This window comes from Aedes albopictus, chromosome 3 (assembly GCF_035046485.1).
Source record: "Aedes albopictus strain Foshan chromosome 3, AalbF5, whole genome shotgun sequence".
NCBI classification, from domain to species: Eukaryota; Metazoa; Arthropoda; class Insecta; order Diptera; family Culicidae; genus Aedes; species Aedes albopictus.
Window position 1 is genome coordinate 441,012,631 of NC_085138.1, and position 23,749 is coordinate 441,036,379.

The following is a 23,749-nucleotide window of genomic DNA, read 5'->3' on the forward strand; positions in this document are numbered from 1 at the left end:
TTGAGTTCTTTTAGACATGAAGTCGAAATCACTTAAAAGTGACTCGCTCCCAGCCCTGCATCGGCGCCACAAGCACGGCATCTCTCCATTATGGCACGCATTACAGATCTCAGCACAACTGGCACTAATTAATCTCAATTCTATACTTATCATTCGCAGCATCTAACGTATTAAGTATATCATATCCTACCAACAACCCCTGTACAGTTCTAGTCGATGAAAAAGCAGAAATCTCTGCAGCCAAAAGTACGATAGCGGACGCGAACCGGGCGGCGGGCCCCGGTAGCATCGGAACGTTACCAGGGCGGCCTAACCCATCCGGCAGTGCGGCCGATTCCGCTTCGCTAAGTTCTGCTTCCGCATCGGCGTCCTCGTCTTCGTCAGCGGCATCAACCGCGTCGGCCAACAGCAATAGTAATACGAACGGCAACCAACAGAACGGCAACGGAGGTACAGTAATCACCACCAACAGTAATAACCCCAGTTCTCACAGTAGATCACGTAGAAGTGTCGTTCCTAACCCTGGTGATAGTGCTGACGATGCTAAGATGTCACAACCGCAAATGGTTGCCGACAGGCGTGCTGATTATTTTGATAATTTAGTTTTGCATGATATTAGCGTAGATTCTGCTACTACTAGCATCGGTGATGGTTTTACGGATAATGGTGTTAGTTCACCCATAGTCGCTACCGACGACACTTCCACCACTGACGACGGTGTTGTAGGTGGTGACGAAGCGACAACAACAAGATCCACTTCCCCTCCCAATTCCGCCACTCAGCACGATGATGGTCCTATTGTTTCCGCTTTGTTTGTTCCTACAACTTTGACTTCCTATCCACCTTCCGCTCTATCACAATCACCATCATTACCGTTATCTTCCGCTTCCGGTGTGCCACCGGAGTCAAACGAGCAACAATCAACTGCTTACAAAGACGGCGACGTCGACGACTACAACGATGGTTACGATGAGAAACAGGAGCAGAATTTTCAATCAACTACTGAGCAACCTATCGAGAGCAGTAGTAAGAGTACCACCACCGCCTCATCTGATTACGACCATGATTCTCGGGGTTGGCAAGGGAATGAGGACATTTTTACCACTAATGATAATGACTTAACATATGTTACAACTAGCACTGATCCTGATTTAATCACAAATAATTCATTTGATGTGGAATTAAGCATGAACTCGGAAGAGCTATCCGTGGATGGAGACGTCTCTTCCCCAACGGAATACATTCCGATTGACGACGTCGACGATGGTGGCTCCGTTGAGGAAGAGAAATTACCCAATGATGATCCTTTGGCTCACTACGAGCATTTGGGACCGATGGACGATGCGGTGGACGTTGAACTCATCAGCCTAGAAGATGGACCTATTAGTGGTGAAGAACTGCGAAAATCAAAAAGCAAGCTCTACTACAAGAACGTGCAGGAGAAGACTGCCGCCGAGGAGGAAAAAGTGGAAATTCACACCCTCCCTCCTGCTAATGAGATCCATCAACAACCAGCCCAACAGAGCACTGCCATCCCGGTGGTGGCTGTTGCTCCACAAGTTCCCATTTATCTGGTTCAGGATAGTAATTCGACAAATAATGAGAGCAAAGAAGGCGCTACTTTGCCACGTCTGCTTGTTAACATATCCATTGCAACCGATCATGGTATGGGAACCGTTCAGCATTCCGTATATGTTCTACAAGTATCGATTCCGACACCGCCGGAAAACATTCCAAAAACCGAAAAGCAGAAAGAAAACGTTGAAAATGTTCAAAATTCATGCCCACCTGAGCGGCCTGAACCTCCTCCAGCGCCACCATGTCCCATCAAATGTCCAAACTCTTCGATGTTTGAAAAGTATCAAGTGGTAAGTATTATTGACGACGACAGCGCTTCCACTGAGGATGCGGAATCTAGCTCTGAAACAGTAGAACTCGATAGCACGACAACAACATCTCCGTCGGAAACATCAACTATTGAAAGTGAAACTGAACCCACAAGTCACAGCACCGAAGAAAATGACGAGGAACCACCGACAACCGCCGAACCTGGAATGGCATTGCAATGCCCGGAAGTTCCTCCACCGGTACCGATTCTGATCCTAGAAGGTGAGGATTTAAGCATAAAACTCACAAAGTTAAAAATCATCCTCTCAGTCCCAGCCATGACAGCGACAAAGTGTACATACAAAAGGACCGCTGACATCCTCCGTAGAAAACGATACCAGAAGCATACAGGAGAAAAAAAAACAGAATTCCCAAGGATCCACTTGACGCGCGCGCTGCTAACCTGAAATCGCATCTCTGTGCTTCGAGCTCGGAGCTCGACATTCCACACTTCTCACCACAGCAAGCTAACACGTTCCACCATCTCTTTTTTTTGTCTTGCTCTTTCCTCTTCTATCATCCTACCATCAAAGTACATATTAGGGTGTCACATAATCAGGAATCTTGGTTCCCCGAGTTTCCTGACTATGCTCCATTTTAGGACACCCTATTACACATAGACCTAGCCTAACCCACCTAAAAAGCTTGAGAAAACTCACCCCGTAATGGTTTGTGGAAAAATGCTTTGCATGCCATGCTTCGCTTCCTTTCGCCGACGACCGTTCATAAAAACTTTTACCAGTACACATACCTATTAATTAATATTCACACAGCGTTCATCCACTTTCGACGGCATTAAAGCCTGAGAACCTAGCAAAATGCTCTTCCGTGTGTATACTAACTTTGCTCTTCTTCTTTCTTTCCCACCCCCGTTTCTTCTTCTCTTTTTCTCTCTGACACCTGCTAACCAACCGAACAACTTGTTCTACACATCATCCGGGTGGATTTTGGCGCCGCTGCTGCTGATGCTGTTTCTTCTACATACTACCACCCCCCCATAAAACTACTCCTCACCGTGTCTGTGTCTATGTGTGAATGTGTTTGCCATAACAAATTTCGACCACCAACAACAAAAAAAAACAAATCAACCAACAAAACCCACAACAGGTGCACGAACCTTCCCGGCCCGGAGTTTCCCCCCGGATGGGACCACCTTCTCGCAGATCACCTTGGGCCAGCGGCTGTCGAAGGAAATCCCCCCGTACAGCTACTGGAACATGCAGTTCTACCAATCGGAACCGGCCTACGTTAAGTTCGACTACGGGATCCCTCGGGGGGCTTCGATCGGAGTGTACGCCCGACGGAATGCGCTGCCCACGCACACGCAGTACCATTTTAAGGAGGTGCTGAGCGGATTCAACGCCCGGCAGACGCGCGCCACGCATGTAAGTATATGACTGACTAATTGGGGGTGCTCTTAATTATTGGTACCGATGAGGAATCAAGATTAAACCTTGTGGATTGGAAACGGGAAGGATAACCTGAAACCTTTACAAAAACACCATTCATTACATATATGAAGTTTTCTTCAAATGCCAGTAAATCCCGAGAATGACTGGAATACACTAAGTATAGGCTCACAAAAAGTATTGCAACAATATTGCATCACCCTGACTCACCTCGATATCTCCAAAACCTGAAGATTTACAAAGATGCTGTCTTCAGAAAGTTGAAGGCGGCATTTTTGTAGGTGTTATGGTATCAGGTATCAGTAGGTCGGCTCTAGAGGCACGTTCTCCTCCATTTGGGAAATTTGTGCCATCGCCATGAACACGAGCCTATTCATCATTTACCTGACGGAGAAGGAAAGGAAAAAGGATAGGAGATGGGAAAGGACAGGTAAGGGAATAGGATCGTCATACTCGCAAAAGCGTACCACAATGGGTTCACATAGCGTCCTGAAAAGGACACTGTAATAACGCATAAGCGTGCCACAATGGGTGCGAACAGCGCCCTGAGAAGGGCACTGTGATAATGCATAAAGCGTAAAGAGAGCCTATAGCTCTTTACCACAGCGGGTCAAGAACAACAGAACGTCCTGAAGATTCAGGTTTCTGAAGTCAGTTTCACTAAATAAGTGTTTCCCGAGTACTCGGAAACGCAATTGCGCAAAAGCTGGACAGTTACATATTAAATGATACGAAGTTCCATAATCGGATTCACAGCTATCACATGCAAATGAATCAGCTTGCTGAATATTCGCCATGTGATAACTGAGTCGGCAGTGGCCAGTCAATGCTTTGACCAGCATGCTGCAATTCTGCTTTGACAGATTTGTTAGATACTTTGCCACCCCTAGAGATGGCTCAGTACAATACAATTTTGTTTGACGACATGACTCCAAACTATTCCAGTATTGTTTGTGCTGAGTGGCAGCCCAGGTGTCAATCTGAAGCTTCACCCAACACTTGGATACCGGAATAGCTGGCTCAGGGCCAATGAAGTCATGTGATGCTCCAGTGCGAGCTAACTCATCAGCCAATTCATTTCCAGCGATGGAAGAATGGCCAGGTACCCATACAAGGTGAACAGCGTTTGCTGAATTCAGCTCCTCAATTTGAGTTCGACAAGCGATAACTATCTTCGACCTGGAGTTGGCCGAAGCAAGTGCTTTAATAGCAGCCTGGCTATCTGAACAGAAGTATATTACTTTGCCCATTACGTGCTGCTGAAGTGCTGATTGCACTCCGCACATAAGAGCAAAGATTTCGGCCTGAAAAACGGTGCAGTGTCTGCCAAGTGAATAAGACTGATACAGCCTTAGCTCACGAGAATAAACACCAGCACCTGCTCGACCTTCTAGAAGGGAGCCATCAGTGTAACATACGATGCCGTCTGAAATACTTCTCTCCAGATAACCAGATGTCCACTCTTCCCGGGAAGGGAATTTGGTGGAAAATGTCCTATATGGAAAATTACAAGCAATTGTAAGATCACTTGGAGCAAGGACAACTTTGTCCCAATTCACCAAAAGTGGAAACAACGAGGTGTGTGTTGAACTGCGGTTCACAGGAGTTTCCTCTAGTAAACCGAGTACCCATAGACGGTAAGTGCAAGAAAGTGCTTCTTGTTTGAGATGAATGTGTAGTGGGACAACGTCAAAGAGAACTTCGAGCGCTGCCGTGGGAGTTGAAGAGAACGCTCCAGACATCGCCATTAAGCACATCCTTTGGAGATGGCCTAACTTTGATTGGACCGTTCTCACTTCGCCCTTTTGCCACCACACAAGACATCCATAGGCCAATATTGGCCGAACAACAGTTGTGTAGATCCATTTGATATACTTGGGTTTTAGACCCCAAGTTGTACCAAAGGTTCGCCGGCATTGCCCGAAGGCCATACAAGCTTTCATGATTCTGAACTCAACATGAGGTGTCCAGGAAAGCTTGGAATCAAGAATGACTCCAACGTACTTTACCTGTTCAGTCACATTGATTTCAGAATCAAAGAGACGTAAAGTTCGAACACCATTACGGTTTCGCTTTTCCGTGAAAAGAACAATAGATGTTTTACTCGGATTTACCGAAAGGCCATATTGGCGACACCAACCCTCAACTACCTGAAGAGCGTTTTGCATCAGGTCGAAAAGGGTGCTGATGCACATACCGACTAACAATGTTAGGTAGTCGTCGGCAAAACCATAAGTAGGAAAACCGCTATTTTTGAGTTGCCTCAATAGCGTATCTGCTACGAGATTCCATAAAAGTGGTGATAAGACTCCCCCTTGGGGGCATCCACAAACACTCAATTTCCTAATCGCCGCTTGACGCAATGTCGAGAAGAGATGTCGGTTTTTGAGCATTTGGTGAATCCAATTGGAAATCATTGGAGATATACCATGACCCCGTGCGGCTTCCAATATGGCATCGAAAGGCACGTTGTCAAAGGCACCCTCGATATCTAAGAAAACACCCAAGCAGGATTGCTTTTGAGCGAATGCCTTCTCGATATCGTAAACAACTTTGTGTAAAAGAGTCAAAGTGGACTTTCCAGATTGGTAAGCATGTTGGTTCACATGAAGAGGCACATTGGCCAGATAAACATCACGGATGTGATGATCCACAATGCGTTCTAAGCATTTCAGAAGAAAAGAGGTCAAACTGATAGGTCTGAAGCTCTTTGCTTCTTCATACGACGCGCGACCCACTTTCGGAATAAACTTCACAGTAATATCCCGCCAGGATTTGGGAATATACCCTGTAGCAAAACTGCAAACAAGTAGTTGTTTCAAAACATGTTTGAAATGATCAAATCCCTTCTGAAGCAAAATAGGATAAATCCCATCTGCCCCAGGAGATTTGAAAGGAGCAAAGCTATTAAGTGCCCATTCAATCGATTCTAAAGTTATGATACTCCGAGCCGAAGCTAAAGAATCATAACTACAAGAAAAGACATCAGGTTCATCCGAAGATGTAATATCCACACATCCGGGGAAGTGTGTACTGAATAAACATTCTAAAACTTCCTCATCAGAGGAAGTGAAATCACCATTTGGCAAACGAAGTTCGTTCACTTGAAAATCCTTAGATTTTGCAAGGATTTTGTTCAATCGACTGGCTTCACTCAGACTGGAAACATTTGTACAAAGGTTTTTCCAGCCGGATCGTTCAGCAGACCGAAGAGCTTTCTGGTAGGCCTTGCGAGCCGACCTGAAAGCCTCCGATCCAGCCGAACGTCGTCTGTTCCAACTCTTTCTACATTGTTTCCTGAGCTTCGCCAGATCGGAGTTCCACCAAGGGGTTCCTCTTGTGGTCTTCACAGACCGCAGAGGGCAGGCTTCTTCAAAAGCTTCCATGATGAAGGCCGTTGTAGTATCAACGGCATCATCTAAATCACTTGGAGTGTCAATTGATGGTGAGTATCCATGAAATTTGGCTGCAACCAAATCGGTAAAGAGATCCCAGTTGGTTGACCGGGGATTCCTGAAACGCAAAGTTTGCGAAGTAAAATTCACATGTTCAAACAAGATGTAACGATGATCAGATAAAGATTCTTCATCTGACACATGCCAATTGGTCAGCTCATGACTAATTCTGCTAGAGCAAAGCGTTATGTCTAACACTTCCTCTCTACCAGATACCATGAAGGTTGGGCGGTTGCCTATGTTAAGTAATCCAAGATCTGTACTACTCAAGTATTCCATCAAACTGGAGCCTCTCAAATTGATGTCTGAGCTGCCCCAGATTATATGGTGAGCATTAGCATCACTACCAACAATTAGCGGAAGGCCTTTTGAAGTGCAGTATGCAATGACTTGCTTGAAAGCATCCGTAGGGGATGGTTCATCATGCGGTAAATAAACCGAACAATAAACGTATTTCCTGTTGAGGTTTCCAACAGATACATCTATTATGATAGCACATACATCTCTGGTAGTTAGTTCAGAGATGAGTGTAGCAACGATTGCGTTGTTGACAAGCACACATGCTCGAGGCATGACACGTGAGTTTGCCATTTCATTTTTACTGAAAGTAGCAAACACCGGATTCACAAGGTTTCCTAAATAGAAATTCCCCTTACGAAAGTAAGGTTCTTGGACTAACGCCACTTGGGCTGTACCATTTTGCATAAGTCTACAAAGATTGATCGTTGCTGTTCTTTTGTGCTGAAGATTGATCTGAGCTATCCTAACCGTAGCCACTACCCAAACTAGGCAAGATTAAACTCTTAACAATCACAGCACAAAAAAGAACAGCAACAATAAAGCCAGATCGGTATCGAATTGAGTGCGCCAAAGGCGAGGATGCACAGAATACACTGTGTAAAACGCATAATGCGAAACCATATAGGTGAAAATCTAAACTAATTAATAACATCTTCATAATCCCGCCCTTATTCAGCCTCAAGTATGAGATTGAAGAAGGGCAGCTGATTGTCTCGGAGAAACACAAGGTCCACCGCGCTATTGCTCCGGTTAGCACAGTAAGGGCAAATACTGTGGAGGGTGCCCTGGTACTCCACAGGCTCCGTTTGCGGTTAGGTTTTTATTAGACCCCCCTAGCCATTCATTCCTAGGCACGGTAAGCATAAAGCCGCATAACACCATGAATTAGGGGTCACCTGATTAGTGGATTCCTACCACTGGAACAGGCGGTCCGTAGTGCTATTCTTAGCCAGTTGAACTAACCGCTACCGACACTACACAGCTATCTAGGCTGATCGGGAAAAGAAGTTGATATTGGTGATCAACTTCATACGGGCCCGAACAGCCGTTAAAAGGTTAAAAGGTGTTATGGTTTAAGATATATCGAGGTGAGTCAAGGTGATGCAATATTGTTGCAATAGTGTTTGTGAGTCTATACTTATGACGGGTAGTGTATGTAGTCAACAAAGAAAAGTGGAAAGTGATGATTTTCCAAATTTGGGGAATGACCATGTAATTTGAAGAAATTTAAGCGAACATTTAATGAACACTCATTACAATGTCATCAACACGTTAACTACCACGCGCCTCCTTCACATTCTAATGCTGCCGTGAATAGTTAGATGGAGACCCCTGGTATTTCATAGCAAGCCATAGAGGAAAATGTCAACAAAAGTTTTGACCGACCCCAAGTGCGATTTAATCTAATATTGGGATTTTCATCCATGTTTCGACTTCCCACTGAAACCCACTTAATTTTCATTTGCCAGCTACCCAAGTAACATTTTTAGTCAAATAGACTAGAAGAGGATCTTAGAACCATCATAAAACCAAAATAAAAGGTATAAGGTCTAATGACGGTTCTCAAAACCTCTACAAGACTAATTGATCATCGAAATGTTACTTGGGTAATCAAAATTATTTTGCTTAACTGTTGTATAGCAGACGACTCAGACATGAACCAAAACATGAACTCACGGTAACATGACGCCATCTAAGAATTACAGCAACCTAATCCTTTATAAATGTAATCGAAAATGCAAAATATGAGCAACAACATGAACTTGGTTTTTCAAGACTGAATTAGAAAACTAATATTTTCTAATACTGAAAAAGCACTTTTCTCTAGAATGATAAAAAACCGAAAAAATCGAGGATGTCCAATTGCCAATACAAAAACAAAAGTGCATTTCTAATTTTTTCGATTTGTTTATCATTTTAGGAAAAGTGCTTTTTTAATTTTGGAAAATTTGCAGTTTTCAATTGAGCAACAACATGTGGGAAATTCAAAACTATAACAAAATCTCATACATCTCATACTTCAAGAATGCATTTTGGAATGCAGGCAGTTGATAAAATACACTTCGAACAAGGACTCGTTATTCAGAAGATTTTAACAAAAAAAGGAGTAATTCCATTTCTTGAAATCAGTCTACCAACAGTGGGTCGCGACCCATATCTTGAGAAACACTGAATTAAACGGAACTCCGATCCAGACACAGTTTATTGTTGTATAAAGATTTTGGTACAAAACAAAGATATGATTCATTGTAATCCAGATATTGCAGGTCGATTCAATATTCGTACGCTCAAAAATGTTGACCAACTTTTCAAGCAAACAGCATATCAGATTACTTCAATTTCTAGGGGTTTGTGCTAATGTAAAAACCTCGACAAAACACAAAAAAAACGTGACGCGAGACAGAACACAACACTTATAGTTCATACAAAAAAATAATAGGGTTAAAGGTAAATTGAAACCCTTTCAATTTGTTGAAACAACTATAAGTGATGTATCCTGTCTCGCGTCGCTTTCTTTGTGTAACGAATGAGATTACTACTAGATTGTTGTTCTTCGTTACTTTAATTACCTTTGTAACATCGAACGATGTCTATTGCTGTGATTGATGTCGATTGGTTAGTGAAAATGCAATATTTGCGTTTTTTGCCTCTTAGTATTCCTCTAGAAATTTCTACTGTGATTCCTGTAACTGTAAGAATAACTGCTGGGATTCCTTCAGGATTTCCTTCCAGGATTTCTCCCCAGTCAACCAGTGATCGTATAAGATGTTGCATAAGATGTTAAAGTGGAGGCGATATGCGTACATTTTACATACGCCTAAATATAGGCATGCACGCATATGGCCTCCACATTATCATCTTATGCAACATGTTATACGATTACTGGTTGTCTGGGTCTAAGCATTCCTGATGGGAATCCTTAAGCATTTTATGTCGGGATTCCGCCAGGAATCCCTCTAGAATCTTTTGAGAAATTCCACAGGAGTACCCTCTGGGAATTCCCCAAGAAATTCCTCCATGAATTTCCTCACGGATTCCTTCAACAACTCTCCGAGATGAGTTTCCTCATATATTCCTTCGGGAACATTCTCAGGAATACATCCAGAATATCCTCAGAGGATTCCTCCAGATTTTTCTATAAAGTTTCACGCAGGAATTCTTCAAAGGATACCTTTAAGAATCCATGCAGAAATCTATCCAGGAGTTTTGCTGAGATTCCTCTATGAAATTTCAATGGACTACTTACAGTTTTCTCCAGAAATTCCTCCAAAACTCTTCAGAATTTCATGCAAAAATCCTCCAAACATTCCTGCTGAGAATCCTTCAGAAATTCTGATGGTATTCCTCCAAAAATGCCTGCAGGCTTTATTGCTGGGATTCATCCAGAAATTCCAACTAAGATTCATTCACAAATTCCTGCAGAGATTTCTCTAGGAATTTATTCAATATTTCCTATTGAAATTCGTGCAGGGATTCCTTCAAAAAATCATACAGTGATTCGTCAAGCAGTTCTTGCTGAGAATCCTCCTGGGATTCATCTAAAAAGTTCTTATATGTTGTGTATAGAAATTCTTGCTGAGATTTGTTTCAGAGTTTCTGCAGGGATTCCTTTGGAAATTTTGGCCGGGTTTCCTCCTGTAGGGGTTCATCAATCGATCTCTGCTGAAAATCCTCAAGGAACTCCTGCGATTTTCCCGGGAACATTCCATATAAATGCTTCCAGGAATTCCACCAATGATGATCCAGTTATTCCGTTTGGGATTTCAAAAGGAATTCCTCAGGAAATTTCTCTTGAGAATTCTCCAATTGGTCTCCACTGTTAGGAGTCTCCAGTTAGCCTAGTGGTAAGGCTATGGATCGCCGGGTTCGATTCCCGTTCCAGTCGGGAAATTTTTCTCGGCTCCTTGAGCATTTTGTATCATTGTGCTTTCCTCACAATATACAAATTCATGCAATGGCAGACACAGAAAGCCCTTCAATTGATAACTGTGGAAGTGTTCAGAGAACACTAAGTTGAAGAGACGCAGACCAAGTTTCAGTTGTAACGTCGAGCCGGCGGGAAGAAGAAGAAGAAGAATTTTCCAATTATTCCTCTACGGATTTCTCTGAGGATTCCTCAAAGGATTTCTCCAGATATTAATTTTACCAAAAACTTTTTCAGAAGATCTTTCATGACCAGTTCATCCCTGATAATAAATGCATTCATAAATGTTCAGATCTGTTAGAAAGTTATCCTGAATTATTTCCACTAACTCGATCGATGGACTTACCTATTCTAGAATTATGCCTGACTATCATTATCGATTTTAGGGATGATACACAAATTATGCCACGCAAAATCGACCTTTTTCAAACCTCCCTCCTCATCATTTTTGTATGGCTCGTCACGTTTTACAAACCCCCTCCCCTTCCCCCGTAAAAGCGTGACCTAATTTGTGCATGGCCCTTATTTAAGTTTATATCATTTTCACTGTAATAACGGGATAAAAACCAAGTATATTCTTTGCCGTACACATCGGCGAAGAGAATGATTCAGAGAGCCACACACCGCTGAACCATTGTTTCTCACTCTCAGTTATAATTTTATTGCTCCTGCTCTCACTCTCACAGAGGCATGTTAGTCATTGAAAGTATATCTCTACCGCTTTTGGGCAGGAGAAGCGCCGTTCAAAGAGGGAACAAATTGTGCTTCGTTCGGGAAAAAACGCTTCACTTTTCAAGCACTGCGAATAAATTAATCTCAGAGGTATTAACTTTTTTTAAATTTTATGGCGACCATGTACATTTCTTAATAAATTCCGAATAACGTTGGAATGTTTGAACAATAAATTTTAGTAAGAGTGACAAGAATTTATGATAAGGTGTCTGTACTTATTATGGCACTACCTAAGGAACACTGTTTCTGCACAAACAATGAGAGAACCTACAAATAGCGCCAAAAGGTCAAACGATAACTTAGTTTTTATACTTTGCAGAAAAAAATGTAGAAAAGGAGCCACAACAACATTTAGTTAGGAATGTTTCAATTTTCACAGTATCGAATTCCTCGTAATATTGCGAAGCATAATGGTCATCGACGTGACTAAATTTCTTGAACAAAGTGTATATAAATGGTTGTAGATTCTGTAGATCACCCAAGTTATGTACCATGAGTTTTCCAGCGGTGCAGACTATGTCCTGCGATCATTCATTTTCATTTATTTAGTTCACATCAAATTCATGATAATACTGAATCAACAATTTGCCGCCATAATACTCGATTTGCAGCTGCAGCTCTCCATCCTCGGTCACGCCCAACACTCGCCAGATCACGCTCCACCTGGTCCGCCCATCGTGCTCTCTGCGCTCCACGCCTTCTTGTACCAACCGGATGGTTAGCAAACACCAACTTTGCAGGGTTGTTGTCCGGCATTCTTGCAACATGCCCTGCCCACCGTATCCTTCCGGCTTTGGCCACCTTCTGGATGCTGGGTTCGCCGTAAAGTGCAGCGAGCTCGTGGTTCATCTTTCTCCGCCACACACCGTTCTCCTGCACACCGCCGAAGATCGTCCTTAGCACCCGTCGCTCGAAAACTCCGAGTGCTTGCAGGTCCTCCTCGAGCATCGTCCATGTCTCGTGTCCGTAGAGAACCACCGGTCTTATTAACGTCTTGTACATGGTACATTTGGTGCGGGGGTGAATCTTTTTTGACCGCAGTTTCTTCTGGAGCCCATAGTAGGCACGACTTCCACTGATGATGCGCCTTCGTATTTCACGGCTCACGTTATTGTCCGCCGTTAGCAAGGAACCGAGGTAGACGAATTCTTCTACCACCTCGAAAGTATCCCCGTCTATCGTAACATTGCTGCCAAGGCTTGTCCTGTCTCGCTCAGTCCCACCTACCAGCATGTACTTTGTCTTAGCCGCATTCACCACCAGTCCGACCTTTGCTGCTTCACGTTTCAGGCGGGTGTACAGTTCTGCCACCGTTCCAAATGTTCTGGCAATAATATCCATGTCATCCGCAAAACAGACAAATTGGCTGGATTTCGTGAAGATCGTACCCCGGCTGTTGAGCTCGGCTCGTCGCATAACACCTTCCAGGGCGATGTTGAATAGTAGGCAGGAAAGTCCATCACCTTGTCGTAGTCCCCGTCGAGATTCAAATGAACTGGATAGCTCACCCGAAATCCTTACGCTGTTCTGCACACCGTCCATCGTTGCTCTTATCAGTCTAGTCAGCTTCCCGGGAAAGCTGTTCTCGTCCATAATTTTCCATAGCTCTGTGCGGTCGATACTGTCGTATGCCGCTTTGAAGTCGATGAACAGGTGATGCGTTGGGACCTGGTATTCACGGCATTTCTGGAGGATTTGCCGTACGGTGAAGATCTGGTCCGTTGTCGACCGGCCGTCGATGAAACCGGCTTGGTAACTTCCCACGAACTCATTTACTTTAGGTGAAAGACGACGGAAGATGATCTGGGATAGCACTTTGTAGGCGGCATTCAAAACGGTGATCGCTCGAAAGTTCTCACACATTAACTTGTCGCCTTTCTTGTGGATGGGACAGATTATCCCTTCCTTCCACTCCTCCGGTAGCTGTTCGGTTTCCCAGATCTTGACTACTAACTGGTGCAGACAGGTGGCCAACTTTTCCGGGCCCATCTTGATGAGCTGTTGTTTTTGAGCTGGTGGATGGCATCCTTAACTTCCCTCAGCGTGGGAGTTGGTTCGTTCACGTCCTCTGCTGCACCAACATAGTCATTTCCTCCGCTGCCTTGGTCCTCCGTGCCTACATTCTCTTCGCCATTCAGGTGCTCGTCGAAGTGCTGCTTCCACCTTTCGATCACCTCACGTTTGTCCGTCAGGAGGCTCCCTTCCTTATCCCTGCATATTTCGGCTTGCGGTACGTAGCCTTTGCGGGATGCGTTGAGCTTCTGGAAGAACTTGCGTGTTTCCTGTGAACGGCACAGCAGTTCCATTTCCTCGCACTCCGCTTCTTCCAGGCGGCGCTTTTTCTCCCGGAAGAGACGGGTCTGCTGCTTCCGCTTCTGTCTGTATCGCTCCACATTCTGTCGGATTCCATGCTGCAGCATTACCGCCCGCGCTGCATCCTTCTCCTCCAGAACCGCTCTGCACTCCTCGTCGAACCAATCGTTTCGTCGACTCCGTTCTACGTACCCGATAGTGCTCTCGGCTGCGTTGTTGATGGCTGCTTTCACTGTACTCCAGCAGTCCTCTAGAGCACATCGAGCACACCCTCGTCCGGCAACGCTGCCTCGAGATTCTGCGCGTATGCGGTGGCGACATCCGGTTGCTTCAGTCGCTCTAGATCGTACCGGGGCGGCCGCCGGTAATGTACGTTGTTAATAACGGAGAGTTTTGGGCGCAGTTTAACCATCACCAGGTAGTGATCGGAGTCGATATTAGCGCCACGATAGGTCCTGACGTCGATAATGTCGGAGAAGTGCCGTCCATCAATCAGAACGTGGTCGATTTGCGATTCCGTTTGTTGTGGTGATCTCCAGGTGTAACGATACGGGAGGCTGTGCTGGAAGAAGGTGCTACGAATGACCATGTTCTTGGAGGCGGCGAAATCGATGAGGCGTAGGCCATTTTCGTTCGTCAGCTGGTGGGCGCTGAACTTTCCAATCGTCGGTCTGAATTCCTCCTCCTGGCCTACCTGAGCGTTCGAGCTGCGCGTAAAATGCGTCTTTGTCATCATCAGTGCTTCCGGAGTGAGGGCTGTGCACGTTTATTATGCTAATGTTGAAGAATCGGCCCTTGATCCTCAGCCTGCACATTCTTTCGTCGATCGGCCACCAACCGATCACGCGCCTCTGCATGTCGCCCATCACTATAAAAGCTGTTCCCAGCTCACGTGTGTTGCCGCAACTCTGGTAGATGGTATGATTACCTCTAAACGTTCGCACCATAGATCCTGTCCAACACACCTCCTGCAGCGCTACGATTCCGAACCCGCGGTCCTTCAGTATATCGGCGAGTATGCGGGTGCTCCCGATGAAGTTGAGAGATCTGCAGTTCCACGTACCGAGCTTCCAATCGCAAGTCCCTTTTCGTCGCTGTGGTCGTCGCCATTGGTATCGGTTCGCATTCTTCTCTTGTTGATTTTCCGGTGCTAGTGTTTTTTTACGGCTGGCTCGCAGGGCCTGACACCAACCCACTAACCCAGGGAGCTGGGCTTACCTTCCCGGAAGCTACGGGTTCTGCATTGGCATTTCCTCCAACTACAGTGCTAAATAGCTAGGCTCGAGCGCCAGTCTTCGCCGGGGGTGGTGTTTTTAATGGGCGCCCAGGAGATAATATTTTACCTGAGCTTCCACCCCCGCCTGCGATCATTCAATGTGTATTAAATTTGGTTTAGTATGCTGGATTTGTGACACAAACTTTGGAGTACTTTTGAGACCTTAGAATAGTTCTGGAATGACAATTTTAACAAATCCAGGATAAAATATTCAAAACGAAAAAGATTTTGCATTTCTACCAAAAGAAGGGCGTCTTTACGGGTTTTTTTTTTCAGAAGTATTTTATCACCTAGAAAAAGTTTAGAAAACTTTTGGTTGGCTTACGTTATGAAACACACTATTGGATCATGAAATTTCTGATTTTAATATTATTTCTAGAGTACTTCCAGAAGTGCTCAATTTTTTTCATGGATTTCTTCAAGAGTACATCTCTGGTAGCAAATACATTCAGGAAAGTTTGAATATGATGGAAAGTTATCCCAAAACACCTGTACTTACTAGTAATGGGCCTTGAAGCCCCTTTAAACATTACACATATTTGGCCAAACAAGCCAACAAAATGTTAATCATGACAATCTTGAATCAATGTTCACTTACTATGCCGAAAATTTGTCCATGTGTATAGGGTCTCTTACCTAGGATTAGAACTATGATATTTATGATTATATAGACCATAGCTTCCCAATCTGCCATTTTTCGAGCCCCCAAATCGCTTGCGGGCACGCTTTTATTGTCACCTACGAAAAGCGGGGTGACGACAGACTGGGAAGGCGCGAAAGCCAAGTTTGGGAAACGATGGCATAAAGCATTGATTAAGGAAAGACACTATTGATACCTTTATGGCTACAGCGAACTCCCTTACTCCAGAGCCGAATGTAAATTATAGTTTCGTTTTTGTCGGTTTTGGGTGATGCATAGTGGACCAGTTCTGAAAATACATGGCAAAAATTACCAAATAAATAGATGCCTACAAGCTTTAGCTGAAATTAGTTTTCTAGAGTTCGGGTAGTTCCCACAAAATAATTATTTTGATTATTATTATTATTATAAGGCTGATGCAAATATTTAATTTGTTTTATATCACCCCCACCCCTTTCAGAAACCCCAAAAGGTGAGAAAAAACACGCTCATGACTCCATTTTCAATATAAAAAATATTAAGTAAATATAATTTTAAATTTTTCAATAGTTTTTTTCTTACTTTTTTGTTCTTTATTAATTTTTGTATTTGTAATATTTGCATCGGCCTAACCAAACAAATATCATCATAGTGTTAATCCCTAATAACATTGTGATGACTTATTAGTCTTGTAGAGGCATTGTGAACCGTCATAAAAGCTTTTCCTTTTATTCTGATTTTGTGATGGTTCTAAGAACTTCCCCCAGTCTATTTGACTTAAAAATGTTAAAAAAGACACTACACCGTCTTCAACCAGAGGTTGTACAGACTAAACAAGCACTAACTTTAGACAACTGACAACACACATAACACCCAGTGGCCCAGTGGAGAATTTTCCGTTTGACGGAAAGCGTTTAAAAGCCATTAAAAGATATAAAATCCATATTTTTATTTTTTTTTTAAATTTCTTCCAAAGCCTGCCAATGCTCCTAGTCTTCTTGTTCTTGGTGAAACTTCCCAACTGGATTAATGAGTTTCGCCTAAATTTTTCTACCAGAATCCCTCTAAAAGTATTGTTTGAGAATGCCACTAGAAATCAATGCAAGCTTCGCGTAGCACTTTGTCTACGGATTTTTTTTAAATAAAATGTCCTTAAAGAATGTTGGTGCAAGAGCTCGCCGACTCCAGAAATTTCGCCATAAACTGATACGAGAAGTGGGCATTTTTTTTTTTTTTTTCATTTTGATAATTTTCACAATTATTTATTTGCGTGAGACACAAACTCATTAACTTAACCTTATCAGTAAAAAAGAAAGTCATAATCTATACACAGAAATAAACAAAATCGATGCGTTACACGACATCTCAATCATCCCTCAATCAGCAGTCCTTTCATCGCTCCATATTCTTCCACTGCCACCGAACAGACCGTTCATCGCAAAAACCCCTCACTAATACCTCAAATTCTCACCAATCCGAGCCAACACCTCTCATCTGACGGCTTGAAAATCCTTCCAGGCACCACAAATTGATTTCCCTGCTCCCACATACCGGTGGAAGGTGTCTACGTACCTACTTCTCTCCGAGAAGCCCTTACCTCTTAACCCCTTTCTAGAGCGTACTCATCCTCATCATCCGGACGGACCATAGTCGATTCTCGGGATGCAGCTTCCTTGAATCGTCTGGCGGCTTCCCCTCCTCCTCGCCGCGACAGGCACGAATTTATGCAGCACCCTCCTCCTTCTGCATCCATCCATCTCCGAGGAGGATTTACGCCTGCACGTACATATGTAGGTACTAGGTACCTATCCTAAAACGATTCGATGATGATGATGCCTCTGCTGCCTCTAGTGTCTGCCTGCACGTCATATAAATGTCGGTCGATAGCAGCACCACCACCACCGCTCCTCGTTCCCAGATTCCGGCACTGCTGACTAGTATAAAACAGTCAGTGGCAGTGGGTTGGTTGATCGGTTCTCGTTCCCATTTGGCTTAAGGATATTGCTCCGATTAATTAGGGATTCAAAATATGGGGAAAGAGAAGCTGCGATGAAAGGAAGTCGGCTGGCTGCCGGAAGAAGATCAACGCACACACGTGTTTTGCGGAGTTGTGTAATTCATTCATTTCTTTTTTGATTGATTTTGTGTGATAAACAGGTGGGGTAAGGGGGAGGAGAGAATTTCCATTGCCTTTAGGCTGTATGTTTACCAACCGAAGCGAAAAATTACAATTTTCATCTTGATAGTTTGTAGGTGCTGCACATTGAAACCACATTTGTGGAAAAGGCAAGCGGGGTGTACGCACTCAATTTCAATAAAATCCAACTATTGCCAAATTTCTGAGAATTAAGCTACTCAGAATTTCGAAAACCCAAGAACACAGCAAGTTTGATAGCTGATTAGCCTTGTAGGGGCTTTAAAAACCGTCATAAAACCTTATATCATTTATTTTGGTTTTATGCTAGTTTTAAGAACCTCTTCTAGTATATTTAACTAAAAAATGTTACTTGGGATATTATTAGTAACGATTTTTGCTCTGAATTTCTCATGAACGAGTTCGGATCCAAATGTGCACGATGGTACACAGAAAAGGTGTGTGCCAGGAGCATCAAGATAAACGTTGGCCCTAGGATTTCTCCGCAAGGAGGCGGAATTCCTTTGCATTTGCGAATGGCAGGGTTTATCGACCATGCTACATATTGTGTGTTCACCGGTTAACAGCTACACGCGAAAGGGAAAACATAAATCCCCAACTCGTTTAAAATGACGACTAGTGGAGACTAACCAGCGACGTGTACCTCACTTGTGTATTTATGCAAGGCCAGATCCTTGTAAATTTGTAGTTATTTTCACCGCCTAACACATCACTTTACAGGTTGGCATTTACATGTTTTCGAAAAACTAGATCAATTACGGAACTTTTCCTATCCTCATCTGTGGGACGAAGCCTACTTCCCGGATTAGTTGTCTAACCCAATCAAGTAACATTTTTAAGTCAAATTGAGTACCAGAGGTCATTAAAACCATCATAAAACTAAATCGAGATAGTAGTAAAACAAGAATACTAAAAAAAGATGGTTTTATCACAGATTTTGGAACCTCTTCAAGGCTAATTGGTATCTAAGATGTTACAGGAAGGAACACTTGCCAATTGACCGTTTTTGAATCGTTCAGGTCATTCCGCCTAGCTAGTTCACCTGACTATCACAAACACCAATCTCGGTTCCTTAGGGTGTCGTATCGATTTTCGCCTTTGGCCACTAACCTAAATTCCGTTTTCTTCACCCCGCCCTCCCCAATTTCAGCCCTCTATGCGCCGCGAAGTGACCCGCTACATGGAGCCCGGCCACTGGTTCCTGTCGATCTACAACGACGACGGCGACGCCCAGGAGATAACGTTCTATGCCCTCGTTGCGGAAGACATGACCCAAAACTGCCCGAACGGTTGCTCCGGCAATGGTCAGTGCCTACTGGGGCACTGCCAGTGCAATCCCGGCTACGGAGGCGATGACTGCAGCGAAAGTAAGTTGGCCAGCCTACTGCTACTACGACTGACGTTGATGGGGCGCGCGCCTAACAATATTGAGTGCATATCTTCTTCTTTTTCTCCGCCTTTCCCGTTGCAGGTGTATGTCCGGTGCTCTGTTCGCAACGCGGCGAATACATCAACGGCGAGTGCCAGTGCAATCCCGGCTGGAAGGGCAAGGAGTGCTCGCTGCGGCATGACGAGTGCGAGGTTCCGGACTGCAATGGCCACGGGCACTGCGTCAGTGGAAAGTGCTCGTGCGTGCGAGGATACAAGGGAAAATACTGCGAAGAAGGTAGCTCAACAAAGTTTTGAAAATGTGTGGATGGGGAATTGGGGTAAAATGCGCTGTTTTTGGGTATACTTGAGTACTTAACCTTTAATGCAATGTGTTACAAACTCATAAAAATGACAACATTCGTGGAAAGACTTGGTGTTTTTCGCCTTTCAGTCACAGAAAAGCGTTGATTATTTTAGATTATCGCCAACGTTTCGTTCCTGTGGTGAGGATCTTCATCAGGGCTCGATATTAATCAGTTTGTTTGAAATTCGTGTTGATCACACGGTGGAATGCCGGTTTGGGCTTTTTGCCGCAAATTAGGTCCTAGCTTAGCCAAATAACACATGAGCATCATAAACAGACCTATGTTTGTCCATGTTTCCCCCAAAAGAGCGCACATTACTCCGTTCCTTCCCGTTTCCGAGTTGTGACAAGGGGGTTTGCATTTTTAATTTGAGAAAATTGCAGTTTAAAACCAAACCACCATTCAGGGCGCTGGGACTGGGGGCGTACTTATCTTCTCTAGTTTTACTTTTTTTATGTTACGTGTACGTATCTCCAACGGGAACGCGATAGTTTAACTGCCAGCGGTGCTCTCTGCCTCTGTGTCAGGCAGGACGTTCCCGGTCTTGTTGGGAGTCGTGAGAGGCCATGTGAAAACGAGAAGTGAACAAGATGTGATATAAATAATTTAAATTAATTACAAACTAGGAGCAATGAGAGAGCACTGCGGTTTTTCACTACTCAAGTTTTTTTTTATAATACATAACAAGCAAGTTTCTCTACTTTCAGACATTTATTATTTATTTTCTTCTCGATTCTGAGCCTCGTTTTTCATCCTTCTGACAACTATTTTTCCCACTTGGTCTCTGCCATTCTCGCTATCTCCCTGGTGGTGGTTGGGGTTGCAGTTTTTCATAGTCCAACGCTGATACCCCGCCGCCGCCATCCAAAGGGGGGATTAACATTGCAGCACACGTTGTTGGCGCTGGGCGCTTTGTACACTCCATTGTCATCTCACATTCACACAAACGCAGGCACACACACCCAACCCATATACTTTCCATGGAGACAGAGTAATTTGATTACGAGGAAAGGCACACCACACCGCCTAGTACTGACCTAACCTAACCTCTAACACACAACCCTATAGTTATGCAACCCGGCCAGGAACCACGACAACGGTCACTAACGATTGTACTATTGTTCTTTTTTTCTTCCTCCCACAACCCAGTGGACTGTCCGCATCCGACCTGCTCGGGGCATGGATTCTGTGCCGAGGGAACGTGCATTTGCAAGAAAGGCTGGAAGGGGCCGGACTGTGCCACCATGGACCAGGACGCGCTGCAATGCCTACCGGACTGTTCCGGCCACGGGGCGTTCGATCTGGACAGCCAGACGTGCACCTGCGAGCCCAAGTGGAGCGGCGAGGACTGTTCGCAGGAGCTGTGCGATCTGAACTGCGGCCAGCATGGGCGGTGCGTGGGCGACAGCTGCGCTTGCGATGTCGGCTGGGGCGGCGAGTTCTGCAACAGTAAACTGTGCGATCCGCGCTGTAACGAGCACGGCCAGTGTAAGAACGGAACGTGCCTGTGCGTAACCGGGTGGAATGGCAAGCACTGCACCTTGGAGGGATGTCCGAATGGGTAAGATTATTAGTTGGGACAGTTTGTTTTTTGTTGATTGGGCGCGGACGTTTAGGCAGGGCGGCACCGGAATGTATGATATTTAACGGTGAATATTTTTATATTTTTTATTCTAGTTGCTCTCAACATGGCCAGTGTCACGTAAGTGGTGAGCTGATGTGGGAATGCCGTTGCTATGAAGGCTGGGATGGTCCGGATTGCTCGATGCCGTTGGAACAGAACTGTGGCGATAACAAGGACAATGACAGAGGTAGGTAGCGTGGTTTTTAAGCGTTTTGAATTGCCTTTTCAGTCGAATCACATGCAATCCAATGCATCAACAGGGTGTCTACTCTTCTACGAAAACTGAACTCCTTGCTTTTTGATTTCCAATTCCAGGTTCAAACCATCAGAAATCTATTAAATTAGGCTAAATCCCATTCTTGTTAAACTATTAGATCTCCTTGACTCCTTGATCATTTCTTGTATGAATTTTCTGCGAAATTTTGGCGAAAATCATGAAAAATTCCTTGTGGATTTTTTTTGTCTAGCAAAAGTTGTTGATAACTTTCTGATAGATTTTCTGTATAATATTCTGGTTAAATTCCAGGTAAAATTACTTGAGAAATGTTCGACAATCATAATCTCAGAAGAATGAAGTTTAATCCCTTTTTTAATGTACTGAAATTTTGGAAAAACTTGGTATCTCTTTTTGAATGTCCGAAATATTATCTGCAGAAGTCGTTGAAAGACCAATTCACCGCATTCTTGTTGTTTAAAATCGTGCAGAATACACTTATAGAATTCCTGAACGATACAAAAAAACGACTAGATAAATCTTAGAGATGATGTGCTGCGGTAAATTTCAAAAAAAAGTGCAACAAAGTAACAAAATTTTCGAAAATGTAAATTGCATATTGCTCTAAGAAAAATGTGTTTCCATTCAACTTCACCAACCTAAAGAAATCTAAAAAGGTCAAAAGGTGAAGGTAAAATTCTTCTATTTTTCCGAAGAAGATATTAAATACATCCGCAAGCAGCATTTTTTAGTCAAATTGACTTGAAGAGGTTCTTATAACCATCATAAAACCAAAACAAAATGTATTAGGTTTTATGACGGTTCTTAAAACCTCTACAAGACTAATTGGTCATTCAAATGATACTTGCTCTAATGAGGTACCAGCAAATTAAAGCTGTGAATTTCCAGGTTTTCTACCAATTTTTTTTCCATCATTTCAAAAATTTTCCCGGTTTTACCATTTTTAATTGAAGAGACGAACCAGCCAAGGGCTGAAAGTCTCTTAAATGAAGACAAATCAATCAATCAATTTTTAATTAAATTAAAAAAATGTAATATTTTAATAATTCATCGACTTTTTATTTATTTATTTTTAACGTGCTTAAAAAACTGGTATTGAGCAAGACCATTCCGAAGGTACAGGGGTTAGACAAAATGATCGGGACAGGTCAAATTTTCACTTTTCATAAAATGTTCAATTAGCTGTAACTTTTTGAAAATTGTATCATTATTCTCAAATTTTCACTGTAAGTTCATCAACAGTGATCTAAATTTGGAAAAGATCGGGCTATTCTCCATGAAGTTATAAAGATTCTTGAAAAAAAGTATAATTATGCGATAGCCAACTTTGAGCTGTTATATCTCCGGATTCAATGAGCCGAATGCAATTAAATTTTGACCATTTATGACTTATATAATGAGATATGAAAAACCTTTGGCATAACTTTAAATACTTAGCATAAAGATACAATTGGCCTTCAAAAAAGAGGTTATGTTTTCAAAATTCTCAATTTTCACGACATGACCTCTCTTTTAGTCGTCAATTGTAGTTTTAAATACAGTTTCCATAATTTAAATAATTCATTTTTTATCTAGGCTCCAATTGAAGGGAATCATTTGATACGTTATTATTCGTCTTTGTTGCATTCTTCTACATTTTTTATGACATTGGTACAGACAGAGCCGGATTAAGGAGCGGGCCAGGGGGGCCATGACCCCACAATTAAGGGGCCCCGATAAAATCCCACATCATAAAGAAAAATATGAGAAAAAGAAAAATAAGAAGTGCCAGAAACATATTTTAAATTGATTTTCACAATATGAACGTCAAATTACTGTCAACCGCAAGATGATTTTGATATGCTGTGGTTTTCATTAGAAAGACTTCAGGTTTTTAGGAAATTTCAAATAACTTCCATAAATTGCCTATACAGGGGATAGACAAAATGATCGGGACAGGTAAAATTTTCACTTTACAAAAAATGTTCAACTAGCTGTAACTTTTCGAAAAGTGCATCGAATATTCTCAAATTTTGACTGTAAGTTCTTCAACTAGTTGTGTATCAGTGGACAAAATTTGGAAAAGATCGGACAATTCTTCACG

At 43.2% G+C, this 23,749-nt stretch overlaps 1 protein-coding gene across 11 annotated transcripts in view; it reads left to right on the forward strand.

The window, feature by feature from the left end:
- The window catches only part of LOC109425970 (teneurin-m), a 649,264-nt gene that overhangs the window by 575,907 nt on the left and 49,608 nt on the right, over window positions 1-23,749 (forward strand). For 9 of the 11 annotated variants that reach the window (XM_062856604.1, XM_062856606.1, XM_029876005.2 and 6 more), the window contains 6 exons: window positions 160-2,109; window positions 2,995-3,272; window positions 19,222-19,438; window positions 19,543-19,737; window positions 20,957-21,368; window positions 21,485-21,618. In XM_062856604.1, the coding sequence (XP_062712588.1) occupies window positions 160-2,109; window positions 2,995-3,272; window positions 19,222-19,438; window positions 19,543-19,737; window positions 20,957-21,368; window positions 21,485-21,618 (3,186 nt within the window). The remainder of the gene's footprint in view (window positions 1-159; window positions 2,110-2,994; window positions 3,273-19,221; window positions 19,439-19,542; window positions 19,738-20,956; window positions 21,369-21,484; window positions 21,619-23,749) is intronic. The other 2 variants (XM_029876012.2, XM_029876013.2) reach the window with 1 other exon arrangement.